We start from the raw sequence: 19,521 nt of genomic DNA on the forward strand, positions 1-19,521 counted from the left end.
CCCCTGCCTAGTTGCAGAGGTCCTGAGTCCAATCCCTAGCAACACAAACACACATGCACACATACATATGCACACTCACACACACACACACACACACACACACACACACACACACACACACACACACGCATGCATGTACATTACCATCCTAGTTTTGAATCTATCTAGTTGACTTCTCTACATTAAAGTGATTTAGGAAAGGATACCATACTTATGGTGTCTCCCTATGATTTTTACAGCACGAACTTGATATTTGCTTAGATATAAATATTTCAGTCTGGGAAAAAGCCACACATAGTTTAACTTTAGTCCCAATATAGAGATTGAAATAATAAAATTCCATAAATTTTTAATATGCCTAAATGAACACTACAATCATTGCTCATGTTTCATGAGAGGAACGGAATATATGTGGAATCTTAATATTCAAAACACAGAAGTTTGGAGGATGACCTTCTGCCTTTTGTGATGACCTCCTCATCCCTGTCATCAATGGACAGTCTGTGTCAGTCTTAGCATCTTCTTTTACAAAGAGCACTCATACACCCACAATGAACTCAGATATCTGAGATGCTATAGGTCAGTTTCTCAGGTAATATTCTTTTCTGACTCAGTGATATCCCCAGGGCTGAGACATTCCATCACGGTATCAGGTCTGTTTGTGCAAGAATGGGAAAGAGTCTGATGACCACAACACCCCCCTTCAACTCCAGTCATCTTGAATTTGGTACATGTGGAACCCCTTGGGAACCTGGGTATTTCAGTTTCCAGTTTTAACAATTTATGATTAAGCTTAAGCTTATGAAGTTAATGCTCCATTTTAAAAATAACAAAAGAAATGTTCCACTAACAGCTTTATAGTCCAGTATTTTTGTGGAATAAATAATTCTTAATGTCTCTCTCCTACTCCTGTCTAGAAAAACAATAGCAACAATAACAATATTGCACTGGGTATTTTATTCTACAAGCCAAATGTAGCACATTTTGCTTTCTGCTTTTTTTTTTCTTCAGCTGATCACATTTGATAACTCTGCTTGCTCTTGTTACCATGGAGACAGTTACCTGCCTGCCAGCCACCTAAGCAGTGGGTCTTAAGCTAATCACCACCTAGAAGAACCTGGTGACTTCTCCTCTTAACTTTGTTCTCTCCTGCACCTTCTCCTTTCTCTCCTCCTTGGCCCCGCCCCTTCTGCAGCGAAGACTCCGTCTATGTTTCCATAGGAATGGAAGGGTCAAAGAGAAGAAGCCACACTGAGCGAAGAGTCACCATGGTAAGTTTCCTCTAATTGCAAGGCCTGTTTTTATTGAAAACAAAATTTCACTTCGATTTCTCTTTTAAGAAGCAGAATTTGAGGATTTTACTCTTCCTGTATTCCTCAGCAGATTGAAGAAAGTTATTGTCACATTTTTGATGACTGTACTTCAGAAATACATATCAATCCTAGGGTGATTCTGACACGTAAGCTCTTTTTATTAACCCTGAGTGTTATCTGCATTTTAAGATTTAATTACTTATGAATGTTTGAGCATAACTAACTGGTACACACACATCACTAAACTATTCAATCTTATGTGGCCTATAAAAATAGACAAACCACAAATTTCTTGCAACTGCAATGCATATGATTAAGAAACAATACCAACATGTTTTCTAAGGTGACTATCACATATCTAGGCTACATAAATACATCAAGACCACAAAATAAAGTTTACATCATGTATTTAAACACACTTTTCTCCCCCTGGTGACCAGCAACCCCAGTTTAAAGTCTTCATGCATCTAGAATATTCTCCATCCATAGACTTATTAAACAACAATTTAGCTAGCCTCACAACTAACCATGCAGCTGCTTATCACAGTAATTAGGAGACTTTTAAACTCAAGATGCAATTCTTGTTACCAAGAGCTGCTAAAACTTTGCAAACTGGTCATTTCGCTTTTCAAAGAAATAGACTGAGCTGAGTTCTCCCTCAAGTATTCACAGTTGAACACTCTAGCATGAAAGTTGAGTACAAAACTTTAGGATTTTCTGCCACGAGGACAGCTGTATTCACAACGAGAAAGGGCTCTGAGAGACAGGTCATCTATAAATCATCGCGAGTGGCTGCCAGCTCTGTGGCGACAAAGAAGACCAAAGCGGCGGATGGAAGACGGCCCACAGAGAATGGTTGCCCACATGTGCTTGATGCTATTGGTTCCTCCTCAAAGTGGCAGATGTCAGGCGCCAGCTTTGGAATCAAAGAGTCACTTGTCCCAAGCCTCCCTAACCTGCCAGTGCAATTCATCAATATCTGATAACCGGGAAAGCCTTGGGACACAGCGGTCAAAGCTGGCCCAGTTTATAGCAGTCACTAAGAAAGAGATTCCAGAAGGAAGAGAAGTCACAAATATTCATATAGTTGCTTGTCAGTAGTGTCGTCCAATTCAACAGGAGGCCAAGCACTAAGTTTAGGAATAATGACATCTTTGATTCCAATTTTTTAATTAATTTTCTTAACAAAAGATTATATTAATTTAAAAAAAAAATTTCAAGGTTAAAAAGGATGTTGTGGTTATTATTAGGAATGTCCCAAATTCCTGCTAGTAAGGAATGATGTATGTTATGAAAGCATATAAAAGGCATTTTATACGAAGCCCAGGGTACTGAAGACTCTTGTGTTCTTGGTAATAACTCATAGATATCTTTAGGTGCCTGTCTGAAGTTACAGATAAACTCTAAAATTCTGTCTCTAGATGAATATAAAGTCCCAACAATGGAGTCTTAGGTCAACTAGATACAACTACCTAATAAAACACACACCAAAAATAACATTTAAAAATAAGATTTTTTTCTGTTATCAACATTTAGCCAGGTGGTGGTGGCGCATGCCTGTAATTCCAGCACTCGATAGGCAGAGGCAGGTAGATCTCTGTGAGTTCGAGGCCAGCCTGGTCTACAAAGCGAGTTCCAGGACAGCCTCCAAAGCTACAGAGAAACCCTGTCTTGAAAAACAAAACACACAAACAAAAAAAACCCCAACATTTTAGAGCTATAATATTTTAATTATTAAAAGCACAGCATGTCCGGGCGGTGGTTGTGCACACGTTTAATCCCAGCACCAGGGAGGCAGAGCCAGGTGGATCTCTGTGAGTTTGAGGCCAGCCTGGGTTACCAAGTGAGTTCTAGGAAAAGATGTAAAGCTACACAGAGAAACCCTGTTTTGAAAAACCAAAAAAAAAAAAAAAAAAAAGACACAGTATGTAGTACAAAACTCATGAAGGGCATTTTTTTCATTTTTCTTTATTAAGAAATTTACTACTCACTCCAATGCTAATGAAGGGCATTTTTTAAAAGTGTTTTAAGTTTCAAAAGTAGACTTACTAGTTATTAGAATTTGTGCTACTTTAAAAGGTAAAGAGATTTCTCAGAGGCATATTACAAGAGGGTCAAATATTAATGACTTCATTGAGATACAGACAAATAGGTTTTCTTGCCCCAATTTAAAAATGACTATAAAAAGAAAGAAATAACACTTTTTTTAACCTTTGCATTTTAATTTGAATGAAAAAGAAGTGGGATGTGGCGCTTTTTATGCTTTAACTGAATATGAAATGATGGCATTAAAAAGTAACTTCAAGTTTCTGGTAACCAAAGAGATTGACCATCGTCATTCTCGAAACATCTTGAAAGTCTACTCTACTGAAAGAACATGGCTATGATTTAGCAAAGGGTTGGATGGAGGTCAAGACACTCCCGAGGACAATGATTAACAAGGTTCATAGTGTTCCCCAGGTCACCTCTCCCTTCCTGGGCACACACAACTTTCTCCTCTTTGAAAAGAAGGAGGTAGCTGTGAACTGAAGGCAGTGGAGAGGCCAAGCTGGCATCACTGGGGGCATTCCACTCATACCACACCTGCCATGAATTCACTTCACAACTATGCTGTGTTCCTTTGAGTTTAGGACACCATTGTTTTTAAGATATGACATTAATTTGCATGCCACCAAAAAAAGACAAATTACTAATGAATATAATGAGTAAGTTATGACAGTGTATCAAATGCACCCTAACTTCAGAGACCTTTTAAAAAAGAACCAATGTCAGCTGGGTGGTGATGATGCACACCTTTCATCCCAGCACTTGGGAGGCAGAGCCATGCAGACTTCTGTGAGTTCAAGGCCAGCCTGGTCTACAGAGTGAGATCCAGGACAGGCACCAAAACTACAGAGAAACCCTGCCTCGGAAAAAAAAAAAAAAAAAGACAAAAGCAAAAAAGGGAACCAATATCTTAGATAAAGATAATAGGTAACCGAGATAAAGATGTCTCTGTTATGAGACATCTCTGTCCTACAATAGTGTGCTAATGAAGTCTAGGGGAAAAAAAGATCGTGAGTTTAGGACTGGGCTCAAGCAAACTTGAGTAGCAGATCCGGCAGACCTAAAGCCTCATGCTCTGATTCCAAGTTCAGTGATTTTTTTTTTCCACTGAGTGACTTTGACCCTGTGGTCATGTGGTCAAAACTTGAAGGTGGATGCCTACTAAGTGAAGGCATAGAGCTAGCACACAGAAATGATTCACTGTTAAAAATATGCCTTTCATCTCTTCTCCTGAAAAAGGATCGCGTTATGCTCCGATATTGTGGGTGACAGGCACAGATGCATTCAAACAGCATTCTGTTCTAACACAAAACAAAGTGATGAGTATGAAATATACATATGTATACACATAAACACACAAGTACACACACACACACACACACACATGCACAATTATGCTTGTTGTTTCTATCATGAGTAACGTAGTTGAGGCAGGTATCTGTTTTGAAGTAGAAAATAGCTCAGTGTCTGCCACAGTTTTCTACTTCAAAGTTGTCCTTTAATCTTTAAAGACCTACTTTTGAGGATCAGGAACCTGAGACATACAGGGTAGAAAGGACCCTGCCACCCAATTAAGGTTTGAAGTGTGAATTCCAGCTTTCAGACTGTCATTAGGAAACCACGGCATACAGTCTGGGAGACAGCAGGGCTTAAATCAGTTCATGAGACATTTAGCACATTGTAATTGAAAGATAATTGCAAGAGACAAAGTATACTGGAAAGAGAATTTGTTCTTGAAAAGCAAAATGAACCTCATTCCTGTATCCAAGTCTGTGCCTATACCTACAAGGAGCTTGCTTGGTTACCACATCAGTCATCTTCTGCCTTGATAGTATCAGTATCTAAACTGATAAACTTCATTAGCGCCTACATCCTATAGGTAATCACCCTGGAAAATATTACTGTGAGGATCATAACTATATTCATATTTTATTCAATATTATTCTGATTTTTGTCTTCTCAGAAGCACCCCTTAAATGCCTTTTGTGGCGCTTTTTGAGAAAACAAAATAAAGACTGCCGTTGTGATCTGGAAAAATGTTGGTCTTTCTCTCTAATTCTGCCAGGTGTGAGCTCTGCTGACTGAGCCTGAACGGGTGGGATGAAAGTCACAGTAATTAGCTGTTCTACGACTAGGACTTTTTCACAACAAGAGAAGATTCTCAATGTACCTCATGGAGCCGCAGGTCCTTCTCATAAACAAGCTTTTTAACGAAGGCAGCTATGAAGACAACCCAGGCGACCATGAGCACGATCGGAAGGGAGTAAGACACACTGGTGAGGAAACTGTGGAACGAAGCAGAGGATCCAGTCACCACAAGCAATGCCACCCTGCAGACTGCAGAGTGCAAGAAGTCTTACACACTCAAGTGTGGAAATCACACTCCCATGAGGGAGCTCAGAATAACCATTAACGGGAGAATAACCATTAACGGGGCTCTGCTGTTCATGAAGCAGGAAGCCGACCTAACAGTGGGCTGTCATTTTCTTACGGAGGTGGTACAAGAGTGAAAACATAACTCTGGGTGATTAGAGAAAATTGTTGTATTGTTTAAATTGCGTTGGAGTATGTCCTGCTTGGGAAAATCATTTTACAGCTATAATTACAAAGCCCCAAACTTTTCTTATCTGAATGGCACATTGGAAATTAGATGATGATTGTCACGCCAATCTAAAAGTGGCAGTGTCCAAAATGACTGTATTAACTTTTAAGGAAGTTCGTGAGTATTATTAAACTAAATTTCCCAAAATTAAATAATGCAAAACCCAGAACATTTGATTTAAAATACAAAGAACTTGGATTCTTCCCAGATGTTTGGTAAATGGTGTAGAAATGCCTTTTTTGGGAATATGTTGAAGCAGAGGGACCTTGGAAAGCCCTATCAGCCCAACATGTATTCCTGAATGACTGGTCATAATGACTAATGCATTTCTCCAAGTTGGCCACATAACAGAAACACCTTTCAGTCTTACAAAAACAGAGTCCTGGTCCCAACCTGAAATCTGCTCATTTATTATATATGGACAGACCAGGAATTTGTTTGTGAACAACTTCCCAGATGCTGATGGTGGTGGTAGCCAGGAAGCTATGGTTCTGACAATCATACCCCTTCAACAGGTGAGGCAAAGGCAGCTGTTCTTGGTGAGTTTCTGCATTAATCTGTTTTGCATCTTGGTCTGGCTAAAGCCTTTATTTACTTACTTATTTTCGGAGCTGTGGACCAAACCCAGGGCCTTGTACTTGCTAGGCAAGAGCTCTACCACTGAGCTAAATCCCCAACCCCATCTAAAACCTTTATTAGAGAAAGGTCCCAATACTATTATTAGACACTTGAGAAAAATGCAAAATATTAATGGGCCATGGGGTCACTAGCACTCAATGTCACTTTAGTGTGCAGAAACGTATTGCTACTGAGATGGATCCTTTTCAGGGAGAAAAGGAAGTATATAATTTGTTTTCTGGGGTAGATGTTTATAATATAACATTTGTTAAATGAATTTTATCTTGGACCAGGTCCCTTCTTGTTACAGTTTCTGGCTGTAGAATTAAGTAAGGGCTTCTATTTGTTAATAACAATGCTCTTGTAATGTTTTTTCCAAATGACTGTGTTTTAGGTCTGGTCTAGTACTGAGGAAATGCAGATATTGTCATCAGATGGTCCAGTGCAGGATCAGCCATAAATCATAGTAACCAAGAGTTTAAATTTACATATAAGACCTTTTGATCTTAGTCTCACAAAGAATTCTCCTGATGTGTCCATTCTTTAAAGAAACATCCAGACATGCTCTGTTTTCAGTTGTAAACATATGGCAAAGGCACAGTGATGTCTTCCCTTCATTTGATATGTCAAGGCATAAGGGAGTTCTCAAAGGGGGTTTGACCACTATCGAGGCCCTCAGGTCCATTCACTTACTTATCTTTCATGAAGCAGGGATAGGGAACCGCTTGAACCTGGACGGCAACTTCCTGTGAGTTCCTTCCTGTTTGTAATTCAATGATTGCTCTTTCAATACTATCTTGTAAGTAAATGAAAGCCCGGCCATATATCTGGTTGTGTGATGGAGAATTGTGTGGTCCCGGGGCCCAAATCTTGGTCCTTATGCTCCTTGTGGTCTGTGCAGTCTTCAGACTCATGCGGATAGTATATTTTACAATAGGAGGAAGAGAGATTTTTTCAGAGCCGTAGCCTCTGTGTGAACCTCTGTTGGATGGCAGCTTAAAAATGACACCTAAAAATAAAACAGCAACAACAGCACAAAACTTACTCTGTGGGCAGCATCACTCGCTGGTCTGAGGGCATACTTAGGGAGCAGCCAGACAACTGAGTCAGTAACAGGACAGTGGAGTCAGGCTCTTGATTTACAAGGATGGTTTCTAAGAGGTGTCAGCCTCAAGGGTTCAAAGGTGGAGTTAAGAATATAATCCAAAGTAAGTGACAGATTAAATATATCACCATAAGTCACTAATTTGGATGACCAAAAAACAACAGAACTTTGAAACATGATCGTGACTAATCATGAGGCTGGGCTTAGCATCACCCTTGAACTACATAATGCATTCTATTCTTAATTTTTCTGCAGGGAAATAAGATATTGTTGAAGGTTTCTTGTACTTAGACAATGAAGCTGGTTGACTAAGTGAAGGATTCTCATTTCTGCTGGTATCAGAAAGGGCACACTGACCTTCAGACTATGCTTTTAGTTCTGGATGAAAGAGGTAAGAAAAGAATCTGGTCCATTTTAGTACAGAGGGATGCGCTAACCCTAGAGGGGCAGCACTTACTTCCGAAGAGTTCATTGCTTTTGTAAAGCTTTCCAGCCACCATCTCCATTTCCTCTACAGTGTCTGCTGCCTGAATTCGGTCATACAGTACACAGGAGGAAATGTTCACCGTCAGGGATGACAGTGTGTTCAGCTGATCAATGATGTCAATGTTGTTCTCTAGTTTCAGCCTGAGAACATCTAAAGAAGCAAGGAGAAGGGAGGAGAGAGAGAGAGAGAGAGAGAGAGAGAGAGAGAGAGAGAGAGAGAGAGAGAGATTATTAACATCTTTATTCCAAAAGTAGTAAAACAAAATACTGATTTTTTTTTTTTTTGGTGGGGAGCAAATGGTACCCATTAAACTAAATTATAACAATAAAGTGATGCTTCTTTGGGAATATCTAGTATTCTATACTGAAGAAAATGTGCCAGTTCTGCAGAAATTCCTTGAGGAGAATGTTAAGCTAGTTACAAATAGGGTCAACCCAGGCTCAAAAAGATGTAAGATAATGTAAAAGTATATTCTGCTGCTATTTAAATAACAAAGGACTAAGGATGAATACATCCTTTAAAATTATACATATAGTGGCTGGAGGGATGGTACAGTAGGCAAAGTACTTAGCAGGCAAGCAGAGAGACCCTGAGTTTGGATGCTCAGCACTCATGTAAAAGCCGGGCATGGCAGTCCCTGCATTGGCAGGGATGGGGACAGAAGCAGAAACAGGTAAATAAATCCCTGAAGCCTGCTGACCAGCCAGTCTAGCTGAACTGACAAGCTCCATGTTCAGTGAAAGACCCTGTCTCAAAAACAAATAGGAGGGAGAGAAGGAGAGAGAGCTATTTTTGATCTCAATATGCATGTGCATACACATGAACATGTTATATGCATATATGGCGCACACCGAATAAATAAACATAACATGTAGGTAATAAACTATGAGCTATGACTTCCTTTGGATAAAAAAAAAAAAAAAAAAAAAAAACTGTTGAAGAATTTTAAATGAAGGAAAGTCTACGCAGAGTATTAGCTGGACAACAGAAGGGCTGCAGAGGTGACCCGGCAGTTAAAAGCACTCGCAAACCAGAGCGCCATTTCCAGAATCCACATGAAGTAGCTCACAGCCACCTGCAACTCCAGCTCCAGGGAGTCTGACACCTTCTTTTAGACAACATGGGTACCTGCACTGGTGCACATATCCTCACAGAGGCAGACATATATCCACATAATTTAAAAATGAAACAAAATCTTGAAAGCAAAAAGCCTCAATATAGAAACACTTAAGAAACCTGGAGGTGTATATTATACACTTGCAACTTTCTTATATTGTCAATAGACAGTTTTAGGGGCACAGTTCAGTGGTATAACACTTGCCTTGCATGCACAAGGTCTCGGATTTGATTCCTGGTACCACCATTGTAAACAAACAATATTCTTACATGACTCATCTCTAGTCATGTCTAAATTAACCTGGACAAAATGATCAAGATTTAATTTTAAGTAATTGCTCCAGAAGAAAGAGGATTTAATTGTTCTTCAATTGGAAGATTCCTTTTGAGGAAAGCAGTAGGGACCAAGGGCAAATGTGAAATCGTAAGTTAACGGATTGTATGACCAATTAAGTTTTTATTAACTTGCTCATCTTGAAGACTGAGCTGTGACTCTCATAAATCCTTCTAAACAGATTCCTTACCTTATCCAAAATAAGTGCTTGTTCCTCACAGAGGGCAACTCCCTAAGTACATTTCTCAGCACATTTTAAAGTAAAAGCCTTTACCTGATGGAGATGCTGGTGAGTGGGGGAAGGGGCTACACTGTTTTGGACACTGTGGCCTCCAGCAGATACTAGGAATCAACACATCAAGGAAGGAGTCTCTAGACCTGTTGGTGCAGGACTCAAGGAAATGCTTTGGAAAGGCAGCAACACCCCCAAGGTCTAGCTGTATAATCTCTTACATGTGTAATTATAATACAAGTCTCATTGATAAACATATATATGCATTATATGTGTGAATGTGTGTACGTGTGTGTGTGTGTGTGTGTGTGTGTGTGTGTGTGTGTGTTTAATCAATTTTGAGCATCAAACTCAGGCCTTTAAATATGCTAGGCTCTCTGTTGTACTTACTCTAATCTGGTTTTAAATTCCAAGCCTCACCTCCTATTTTAAAAGTTAGGGATGATAAGATTTATTTAGGAACTTTATGGTTAATCCCTGATATTTTTTATCAAATGGTGACTTACCATTTACTTTTGGAAAATAAATCCCCTAATACCTTTCTTTAACCAAATTGGGTTGATTATCATCAAATGCATGCAATTATACATCACACAGCTATATACAAATATAGATATAATTCCTCTCCTCTGGCTTACTACCTAAGTCATTTGTGTCCCGGAGGTGTTGGGGAGGAGGAAGGTATTTGCTCTGCTGCTGCTAGATTCTGATGCTCTCAATCCCTTCTTCATCCTTATGGTTGCATAGCAACAGTGAATCAGACACAGCCTGAATTAGATGTCTTGCATCCTTTAGGTTGAAGATGGGGTCTTGGCAGAGGGAATATGTAAGTTCAGACAGCTGCCTTTGATTCTCGGCAGCTTGTTCCTCTTAAACGACCCTGAGAGGAAGACCCAACCTTGAATACTGATTCAGGCTTATCTTCTTTTGAATCTCCACATTTGCCTTTGTTAACTCTACAGCCTTTTCCAGTTACATCCCAGTGATACTGAGGCCAGCGGAGATCAAATGTTAAATGCTGCCAGAAATCATCTCACCTTCCCAAGCTTGTGAGGACTGACTTCTCATTGAGTTATCAAGGCAGGGGAAAAAAGTAAAATGTGTGACCTTGCTTCTGCCTTTCTATGATTAAAGTAAAAGTTGAATGTACACCATGTATCTTGCTGTAAAATCATTGAAACTAACCACAATTAGGAAGTGTTCATATATCACTACTCCTAATTAACAGAAAGCATGGGTAGATATGTCTAGGGTCTCACTTTTCTTCCAATAACTGATTTAAAAAAATACAGAAGAAAAGTGAAGTTCTTTCATGGGCCCAGGACACTGGGTTTCTTCCTCCAATTCTAATGTGGAGAGGGAATGAATGTATGCTGTGTGACGGGACTCACCAAGGTCATCAATCTGCTTCAGGAGTTCAACAGCATCGAGTCCCACAGAGAACTTTACAAAAACTTGCACAAAGGGGTTCCTTAGAGTATTCTAAAAATTAATAATAAGAACCAGTTTCAGTATGAGAAGAAAACATGTTTAATCAATTGTCACGCTAAACACAACCTTGGAACAATGAAGTGGCCACCACTGGGCGTTATTAAGGTACCCGCTTGTGGGCTCACACACAATGATTTGAAAGAATAAGCGTTTGTCTTTCACAAAAATTGCTCAGATTTCTATAAGTGTCCTGAGGGGACCATAATTATTTTTAACATTAGAGAATTATATTCAGTTTAATAGAATTTTTCTCAGCGCTAATAAATTACTTCCTTTCAGACATATACTATGAATAATGTGGTTCAGGGTATATTTCACTCTCCTGAGATGAAATAAAAGCAACTGTTGACATTCACAAGGTCTGCATGACATTTGACCTCACAACTGTTAAGTATTCTAGTTACCCATCCCCAGCTGTGAGGTGTCCCCTTCCTGGCTCCAGGTTGTCTTTCTAGGAAGTGGGGGACAAACGACTCATCAGAAATGTCAGCACCCATTACCATAATACTGTTCTATTGAACAAGAACAAATATATGACCATGGGAAAACATCAATGAAACCAGCATCTAATCCACTGAAACACTGATCACTTAAAATAATAAAAATAAATTTATTTAAAATATTAAGGCTTCTATTGTTATTTTCCAGTCTAAGAGACGTAGCTTTTTACCCTGTGATCATCATCAGCTCTTGGCACTACTATGCTGATTTTTACCATCCCGCAAAGTGAGTACTGTTATTACCATCTTTTGGATACAGGGAAGTGTGTGCCTGTGTGTGTGTGTGCACACCCACACTCAAGCACTCGTGCCTGTGAACACACATATGCCAATGATTGAGCCCAAGCCCAGAGCAAGCAGTGTACCACAATGCCTGTCATCTGCTAATGCTTCAAATGTCAAACTCCCCGTGCATGCGCAAAACTGAGTTTTTCCTCAGGAATTGAGAGTAGCAATTTATCCTTTTCTGGAATAAAGATGATTCTGTTAGCTGATAATCCCATTGAGAAGATGGCCATGGAGTTTCTAAAAAAATTTGGCACTATAATGTGCAATATACGTGTCCTTTGGTAATTAGGCACTTTAGTCAACAAAAAATTTCCCTAATAAAATATTGTGTGTGGACTACTTTTTTTTCCTTCTTCTTAGATAAAAGGTTTTTTTTAGGGGAAAAGACCAATCTTCAACTTAGGAGAATACATAGTGAGATAAAATTCTATTCAAGAAACTCTGTTATCTGAGACTCAGTAGAAAAAAATCCACCGCAGCCCAGCAGGCTTTAACTTGGAATAGTTGAAATGAATAGTACATTGTGGAGAACACGTTTCCTGGAAAATGCCCTTCGTTTTATAGTTATGAAACATACTGGTGGTTTTCATATTTATTTTCTAATTCACATTGCAAATGTAACTATCTGTGCACTGATTGTTAGTCCAAACAAACTGAGGAAAGCAGCTTCCAGGTATAATTTTCCTGAAAACTTATATGAAAGGAATCATTCATTCTGGGTTTAATTTACTCAGCATGATATATATGTATATATACATACATACATACATACATACATACATACATACACACACACACACACACACACACACACATATATATATATATATATATATATATATATATATATATATATACTCATATTGTAGCCCAAAAATATTTTGTATATATATAGTCTCAGGCTACATTGGTTTTTATAAGGGTCATCATCTCTTTTCAATGCAAACTGCTTTCTCTTGAGTATCTCAATCACTATCTCTAGCTGATAACAGGTTAGTCCTGCTGCTGTTTGTGATCGGACCATTTCCCTACACTGTCTTCAGGATTTTAGAAAAGGCTGCATCTTTTTTTTTTTTTTTTACGAGAACTACAAGTCATACTTTTCAAACAGATGTGCACAGAGTTGTAACTGTACTGGTACGCAACATCAGGAGTGACTGAGTGAGGACTGAATTTGAAAGGTGCCGATTTATTAGAACTTTTCTTTTTTAGGTGTGCTCTTTGCTTCTTTACATGCACTTGAATTCAAGGCACTTACCCAGCTGCCTCTATGACAGCACCTGTGTACAATCTATGCCACATGTTTCAAGTGAAGAACTCCTGACATTGAATGCTTTCTAGAACATGAATAATTTACGAATTCTAAACCCATTAAGTACCAAAGAATAGTTTAAAAGAGAGATACTTGAGCATACCTATGGCATATTAAGAATAGTTGCTAAGTAAGTGATTATAACACTAGTTGTAGTTCCATCAGTGTGTAAGATTCTCACTTCTAAGGTAGCAAAGACAGGAAGATCTAGAGGAAAAAGAGGGTTGACAGACGGGAATGAGAAATCTGCTATTTTGCCTCAAACACTGTCTCTGGAGGAAGGTTATTCTAATCTATTGAATATGGGTGCAAAGTTACGATCTTCACATAATAAAGGTGATTAAAATATCAAAGAACTGTGATTCCCAGTAAGGTGTATGGCAGAGTGATCCAGTACCTGGAGCATTGGAATTGTCTGGTTTAGCAGGTGGAAGGAATTCATGAAGATTGGTGATTTATCCATCCACTCCTGAGATTTTTCTCTCAATTCTGCCAGCTGTCTCAGAGTTACATTGGACTTAATAACAAAGAAACAAGAGAGATCTGGTTAATTAGTATTTTTCATGTATTTCAATATTCTATACAACTTCTTGGTATACAAAAAAAGAAAAGCCAATGTCAGACCTTTTCTTTGTGTTCAAAAGCTTCAAGTGATATTTCTTATAAGGATCAAGATCATTTATAAAAATTCTGAAAAAAATAGGGCTTGCTTGATGTCCAACATGAATGTATAATCAAAATGGAAACCTCCCCCAGAGTTCTCACAAATTTTCATTTTTACCAATGTTAAACTTCACCTTACTATTCAAGATCACCCAGTTTCATGGACATGGGAAAGCAAAGTTAGAAATGTTCCTGATTCTTGTTCCTGAGAATGGGTACACCACAGCCTTTTAGGAAGCCAATGTGACAAGAGCTATTCAAAGAAAACCCAGTCAAGCAGGGCAGTGCATGCCTGTAATCCCCACACATGGGAGGCTGAGGCAGGAAGATCCTGAACTCTCAAGGACAGTGAGAGCTACATAGCAAGACCCTATTTCAACAAGATAAACTGAAGCAGAGTGACAAAATACCCTTCCATCCTCCAATCCTAGACATTAATCTTACTGAAATAAAATACCAGTTTGTCAAAATATGTGCACACGTGTCTTGTTGGCCACAGTGTTTACATTAGCACAAATCCAAGAAACATATATCAGAAATAAAATGAATCCCCAGCAACTGAGAATAAAATAAATGCATTTCATGTTATTAAGACATTTCTTTAACATCTTTAAAAAGGGAAAAAATAGCTCATTCTATTGAGTTGAAGGATTTTTTGACTATGTGAAAGAGCAAAGATTGGAATCAAGTATAAAATGGGGGGAAATCTGGTTGGGGATTTAGCTCAGTAGTAGAGCACTTGCCTAGCAAGCGCAAGGCCCTGGGTTGTATCCACAGCTCCAAAAAAGGGGGGGGGGGTAATCTACATTTGATAGTGAGAGTGACACCACTTACACAAAATTCTGTGTGTACACATCCCGTTAGATGAATAAGGCATTCGGTCACAAACTTTCAAAGCAACAACACTCAGTGGTAACCTGTTCATTTTACATTAGTCTCAAAGGTAATGTTAGACTCACGTCAACTGTACGCTAATGACCAGGCAGTGTTAAGACAGACTTTCTTTTCACTTTTACTCTTTAGTTTTTAATAGAGTGGCTGTGTAATCTGAATCTTTAAAGTCTTTTTTTTTTTTTTTTTTTTTTTTGAGAGGCAGGGTATCAACCTCCAAAGCCTCCTGTCTCAGCCTCCAAGTGACTGGGGTTCCAAGTGTGCTCTTCATGACTGTCTTCAAGCCAACTTGACTGACGCTTTCTTTTCTTTTCAGTACTGTGATTGAACCCAGGGCCCTGAGCATGTCAAACAAGCACTCTTCTAGGGAGTACCATGCCTACCCTTAAAGCCAACTTAAAAGTGAGGGGAAGTAATTGTGGTAAAATGGCAAGTATGGGTCCTGAGGATACTGTTTTTCTCAAAGTGTGTCTTTGATATAAATGAGAAATATTAAATCACACAGCCAATTACGAAATGAAGAATCTATACTTTAAGCGTAATTTTTACTTGAATGAGTTATATAATCATCCAATTTTTTTTCCAGTATGATTTTTGTATATACTTTGAAAATCTGACATTAATTAAAAACTTTTTGGCTTTCTTAGATACACTGAAACGTCTGAGGTCTAGCTGTACTTAATTTCATTCCCAAGTGCCAAGATGGTTTATTTGATCAGGAGCTCACACTTGTCATACCCTACACACCACCCCATTCACACCTATCTAGGGCCAAAGTAAAGAATTATTGGAAATTTCCAAAAACCAAGGGCAATGATGATGGCAGTGAAGCCAGAATCACCTAAAATAAATGTAGAAGTTGACTACATTAAAACAGAAACAGTAGCCCACATAGAGACATTGAGTTTGACAGCCAAACCTTTTCCATAATGGCCTTTGTAGTTGGATTATATGGTGCATACAAAATCTTTCCCAACAACATAGGTTTCAAGAAAGCCCAGATCACTGGTCCAGCAGGCATGTTGATGATGTCTTTGTAAAGGGAGAAGCAAAATGGTGCTGGAAATAAAAAGTAAAACAAAATAATATATCAGCCAATTAATAGGCACAATTACTATGTATCAATCATTATAATTTAAAAGGTCAAAAAATCATTCCTAGGTACATTCCAAACCTATTTATATATGGAGAACTGGCCAAGAATATATAACCTAAAATTTATGTCTTAGCACTTCCTACATTGGTAACAGATATGTGCCATCTGCTATTGAAATAAGAAAGCAGAATAACAATTGTTTTTTAGGTGAAAAAGTTTAAGATAATAAACAAGCCCAGAATAACTGGTAGTATTTTGCCAAGAAGAAGCACAAAGATTTCAAGCCATATTTCAGACTTGCTTCTAACAGATCCATTTTACTAGCACTTAATTTTCTAAAAATACACAAAACCCGACTCCTGGGATGGTACCAGATACATAAGAATCATTCATAGGTTTTTGTTGAATGAATGAATGAGTCAACCCAATTGCTAGCCTAAACATTCACACATCACCTGGAAGAGTTCCTCAGATCACATTTTGCATCTCAAAGTTTATAGATCAAGTAAATGGCTTTGATATGCCACTGAACAGTTATGCTTGGCTGCACACACACAGCACTACCATATGCCATATAAATGTCTAATGCTAGAAAGTTAGGGGGAAATATTGACCTGAGCAAATTTAAAACAAGCGTTTGCATTATCTACTGGCAAGAATTCATAGTTATGACCCACAGATGCTAACTACAGAGCCGTGCAGGCTAACAACAATGTGATCAGTGATGGGCTGCATATATGATGGAGTCCTATGCAATAACACCACCTGCTGATGTGATGGCTTGCAGCCTAGTTTGTCTACAACGACCAAGTCACCTCATGACACATTTCTCAGGGCACACATCTATGATTAAAGTGATCTATGACTGTACACTCTGTCATTATGAGAACCCAATAGCTCTGAGACCTCCAAGTCCAGTGACCTTGGGCGGGTTATTCAGTATCTTTGTGCCTTGCTTCCCCTCATTAACATGCAACAGGGTAGACATTACCTCATGGGGCTGCTGTGACGTGATGGTGGCCTAAGTTAAAAGGCAGGACACACAGCGAGTGCTGCATAAGTGTTTTCTATTTTAATTCCGAGATAAAATTACTACTTCATTTGCCATGAAAAGCGGAGACAGAGCACTCAATGCTCTTGTCATTAAGAATAATGACCATACTTATTGTAAGGTACACTCACTAGCATTTAAGGGAATCCCGTATTTTGCAGCAATCTCTTCTTTGGTTAATTTATAAGTTAGAAAATCCTTGGTGTGGTTGCCTTTTGGCTTCTGGGAAGAAGGCAACATGGAGGTCAAATACTCAGTGGTGATCCCTTGGGAACAGAGAGCTTGGGAAATGGTGCTGAAGGATCCTGCTGGCATGTTCATTCGGGTGCCTCTGTACATAGCCTGCGCGACAACGTCCAGGAGTTATTAATGTTACGTGAGCTCCTACAAGTGCTCTAGAAGACAACATGGAAAGAAGAAGTGGGACAGCGCAGAGCTTCCATAATGTCCCTAAAGCGTGAATGGCAAACCTAAATACAGAATGATAAACCTCACTGGTTTTTAAGCGCCGCACACAGCTAACGTGGGAGTTCTCTTCCAGTGAGTTTCTTCTGTCTTCAAGGTGCGAGATTGGTAGCTGAATTTATTGTACCCAATCTTAAATAAAAGTCAGCGTGACAGGGAGAATTTCTCAGGAAGGCCATTACAGAGTGACTCTTCTACCTGTGTTAATGGAACACTCTTGGGCAGATGCATTTGTTTCAGGGATCTCATTTTGTCCAGCAGGGGATGTGCGCCGGAAGCCAACTGATTGAGGATCTTTTTCAGCTTTATGAAAATCTCCATCATCCTTTCCACTGGCTTTTGATCTTTCCTTGGGAAAAACACCTAATGGAAAGAGAATGAAAAATGAATGATTTATGTGGAGGCACTAGAATTTTGTGGATGGTGGGTAAGATTTCAGAACAGGATAGCCTCTTTGTAAAATGTCTCTGAAAGTCTACCAAACAATTAGAAGGAGATTTACCATACCAACCGTTCTATTCTTAGATAGTCGACCAAGCAAAAGGAATCTACATAAAGGCTGGTACGTGAACATTTATAGGGGTTTTGCTTACAACAGCCGAAGGAAAGAGGACGATAATCCACCTACATACATTAACAGAAATTATCTTTAAAATACAATATAATATGGACACACAAAAAAGAAATGCTGATACATACAAAATAAGAAATGCTGATGCATGAACAAAAGTTGAAACTACTGCACTAAGTGAAAGAAGCCAGAAATATAGACCAGATACCATGTAATCAATTCAACTGATACAAAAGGCAAACGCATAATTTGAGACTTCATAAATCTGAAAGTGGACATACAATCTCTTGGAAGAAGGATAGAAATGTTACCCTGTATGAGAGTAGTGCATGGTCTTAATTGCTTAGCCATCTTTCCAGCCCCCAAATAAACTATTTTCAAAGTCAGGAAAGTAAATGTCTATTGCACAGAGCCTTGTGTATGTGCATACTATTACTCTAAAAACAGATAGTGTTCCTAACTACATATATACTAATAAATAAATGTAAAGCTGGATTAACTAAGCAATATAAGAATAAAAAGAATAAGGAGGTCCTAGGCAGACAAGAAAAGATATGTGAGGTCTCTGAGGGCAAAAAAGGTCTTTGGGATATCCAAGGCCATAAAGGTCACCATGACATACACACAATTCAGCTATAGAGCTGGCCGCATGCACATGTCTCTCTGCTAAGATCTCAGCAAGGATGATGTATATGTGCCAGGAAGTGCTCTAGGTATTCTAAGTGTTTCAGTGAGCAAAGAATCTGTAATGGAATCTACATACTGGAAACAGAAAATGAACAAATTAATTAATTTATAAATTAAAAATTAATAAGTTGAAAGGGAAAAATTAAATAAAATATGCACAATGCTTGGAGTATAACTCAAAACAGATGGCAAGGAAATTTTCTGGGGCTACAGGTAAATGGTCAGGGTGAAGAGCCAGTTCTTCAGATCCTGTGACCTTGGGGCGATAGCACACTACCACATGGTAGCCGTGGGCCTAAGGACAGTTAAATAGATCATGATTCCAGATGGGGCTCTTGTGCAGATCATGAGGCCCTGGTATAGGATTGGGGCTTTTCTAGAAACCACTGGAAGGTTGTAAGTAGAATGGTGGCATGATGTGACATGTTCTCAAAGGGTCACTTTGCTGCCTGGGGGTGTTGGGATGGGCTGTGAGAGACTTTGGGGAGGGCTATATCAGGGACAAGGGTGAGATGATGTAATAGGGTTAAGTGTAACTAACCCTAAAAACAATTTTTATCCCCTCAGCCTCTGGATTCTCTAATTTTTTGTTTGTTTGTTTTTGTTTTTCGAGACAGGGTTTCTCTGTGTAGCTTTGCACCTTTCCTGGAACT

General features: G+C 38.9%; 1 protein-coding gene across 1 annotated transcript in view; it reads right to left on the bottom strand.

Moving 5' to 3' along the window:
* Abca12 (ATP binding cassette subfamily A member 12) overlaps positions 1-19,521 on the bottom strand; it is a 167,874-nt gene that overhangs the window by 49,318 nt on the left and 99,035 nt on the right. Inside the window, exons 16-23 of the mRNA XM_036172750.1 lie at positions 17,809-17,973; positions 17,277-17,487; positions 15,918-16,057; positions 13,842-13,961; positions 11,245-11,335; positions 8,142-8,321; positions 7,273-7,588; positions 5,530-5,644 (exon numbers count right to left, since the gene is read on the bottom strand). Coding sequence (XP_036028643.1) covers positions 5,530-5,644; positions 7,273-7,588; positions 8,142-8,321; positions 11,245-11,335; positions 13,842-13,961; positions 15,918-16,057; positions 17,277-17,487; positions 17,809-17,973 — 1,338 coding nt within the window. The remainder of the gene's footprint in view (positions 1-5,529; positions 5,645-7,272; positions 7,589-8,141; positions 8,322-11,244; positions 11,336-13,841; positions 13,962-15,917; positions 16,058-17,276; positions 17,488-17,808; positions 17,974-19,521) is intronic.

Source organism: Onychomys torridus, chromosome 23 (genome assembly GCF_903995425.1).
Source record: "Onychomys torridus chromosome 23, mOncTor1.1, whole genome shotgun sequence".
Lineage (NCBI taxonomy): Eukaryota > Metazoa > Chordata > Mammalia > Rodentia > Cricetidae > Onychomys > Onychomys torridus.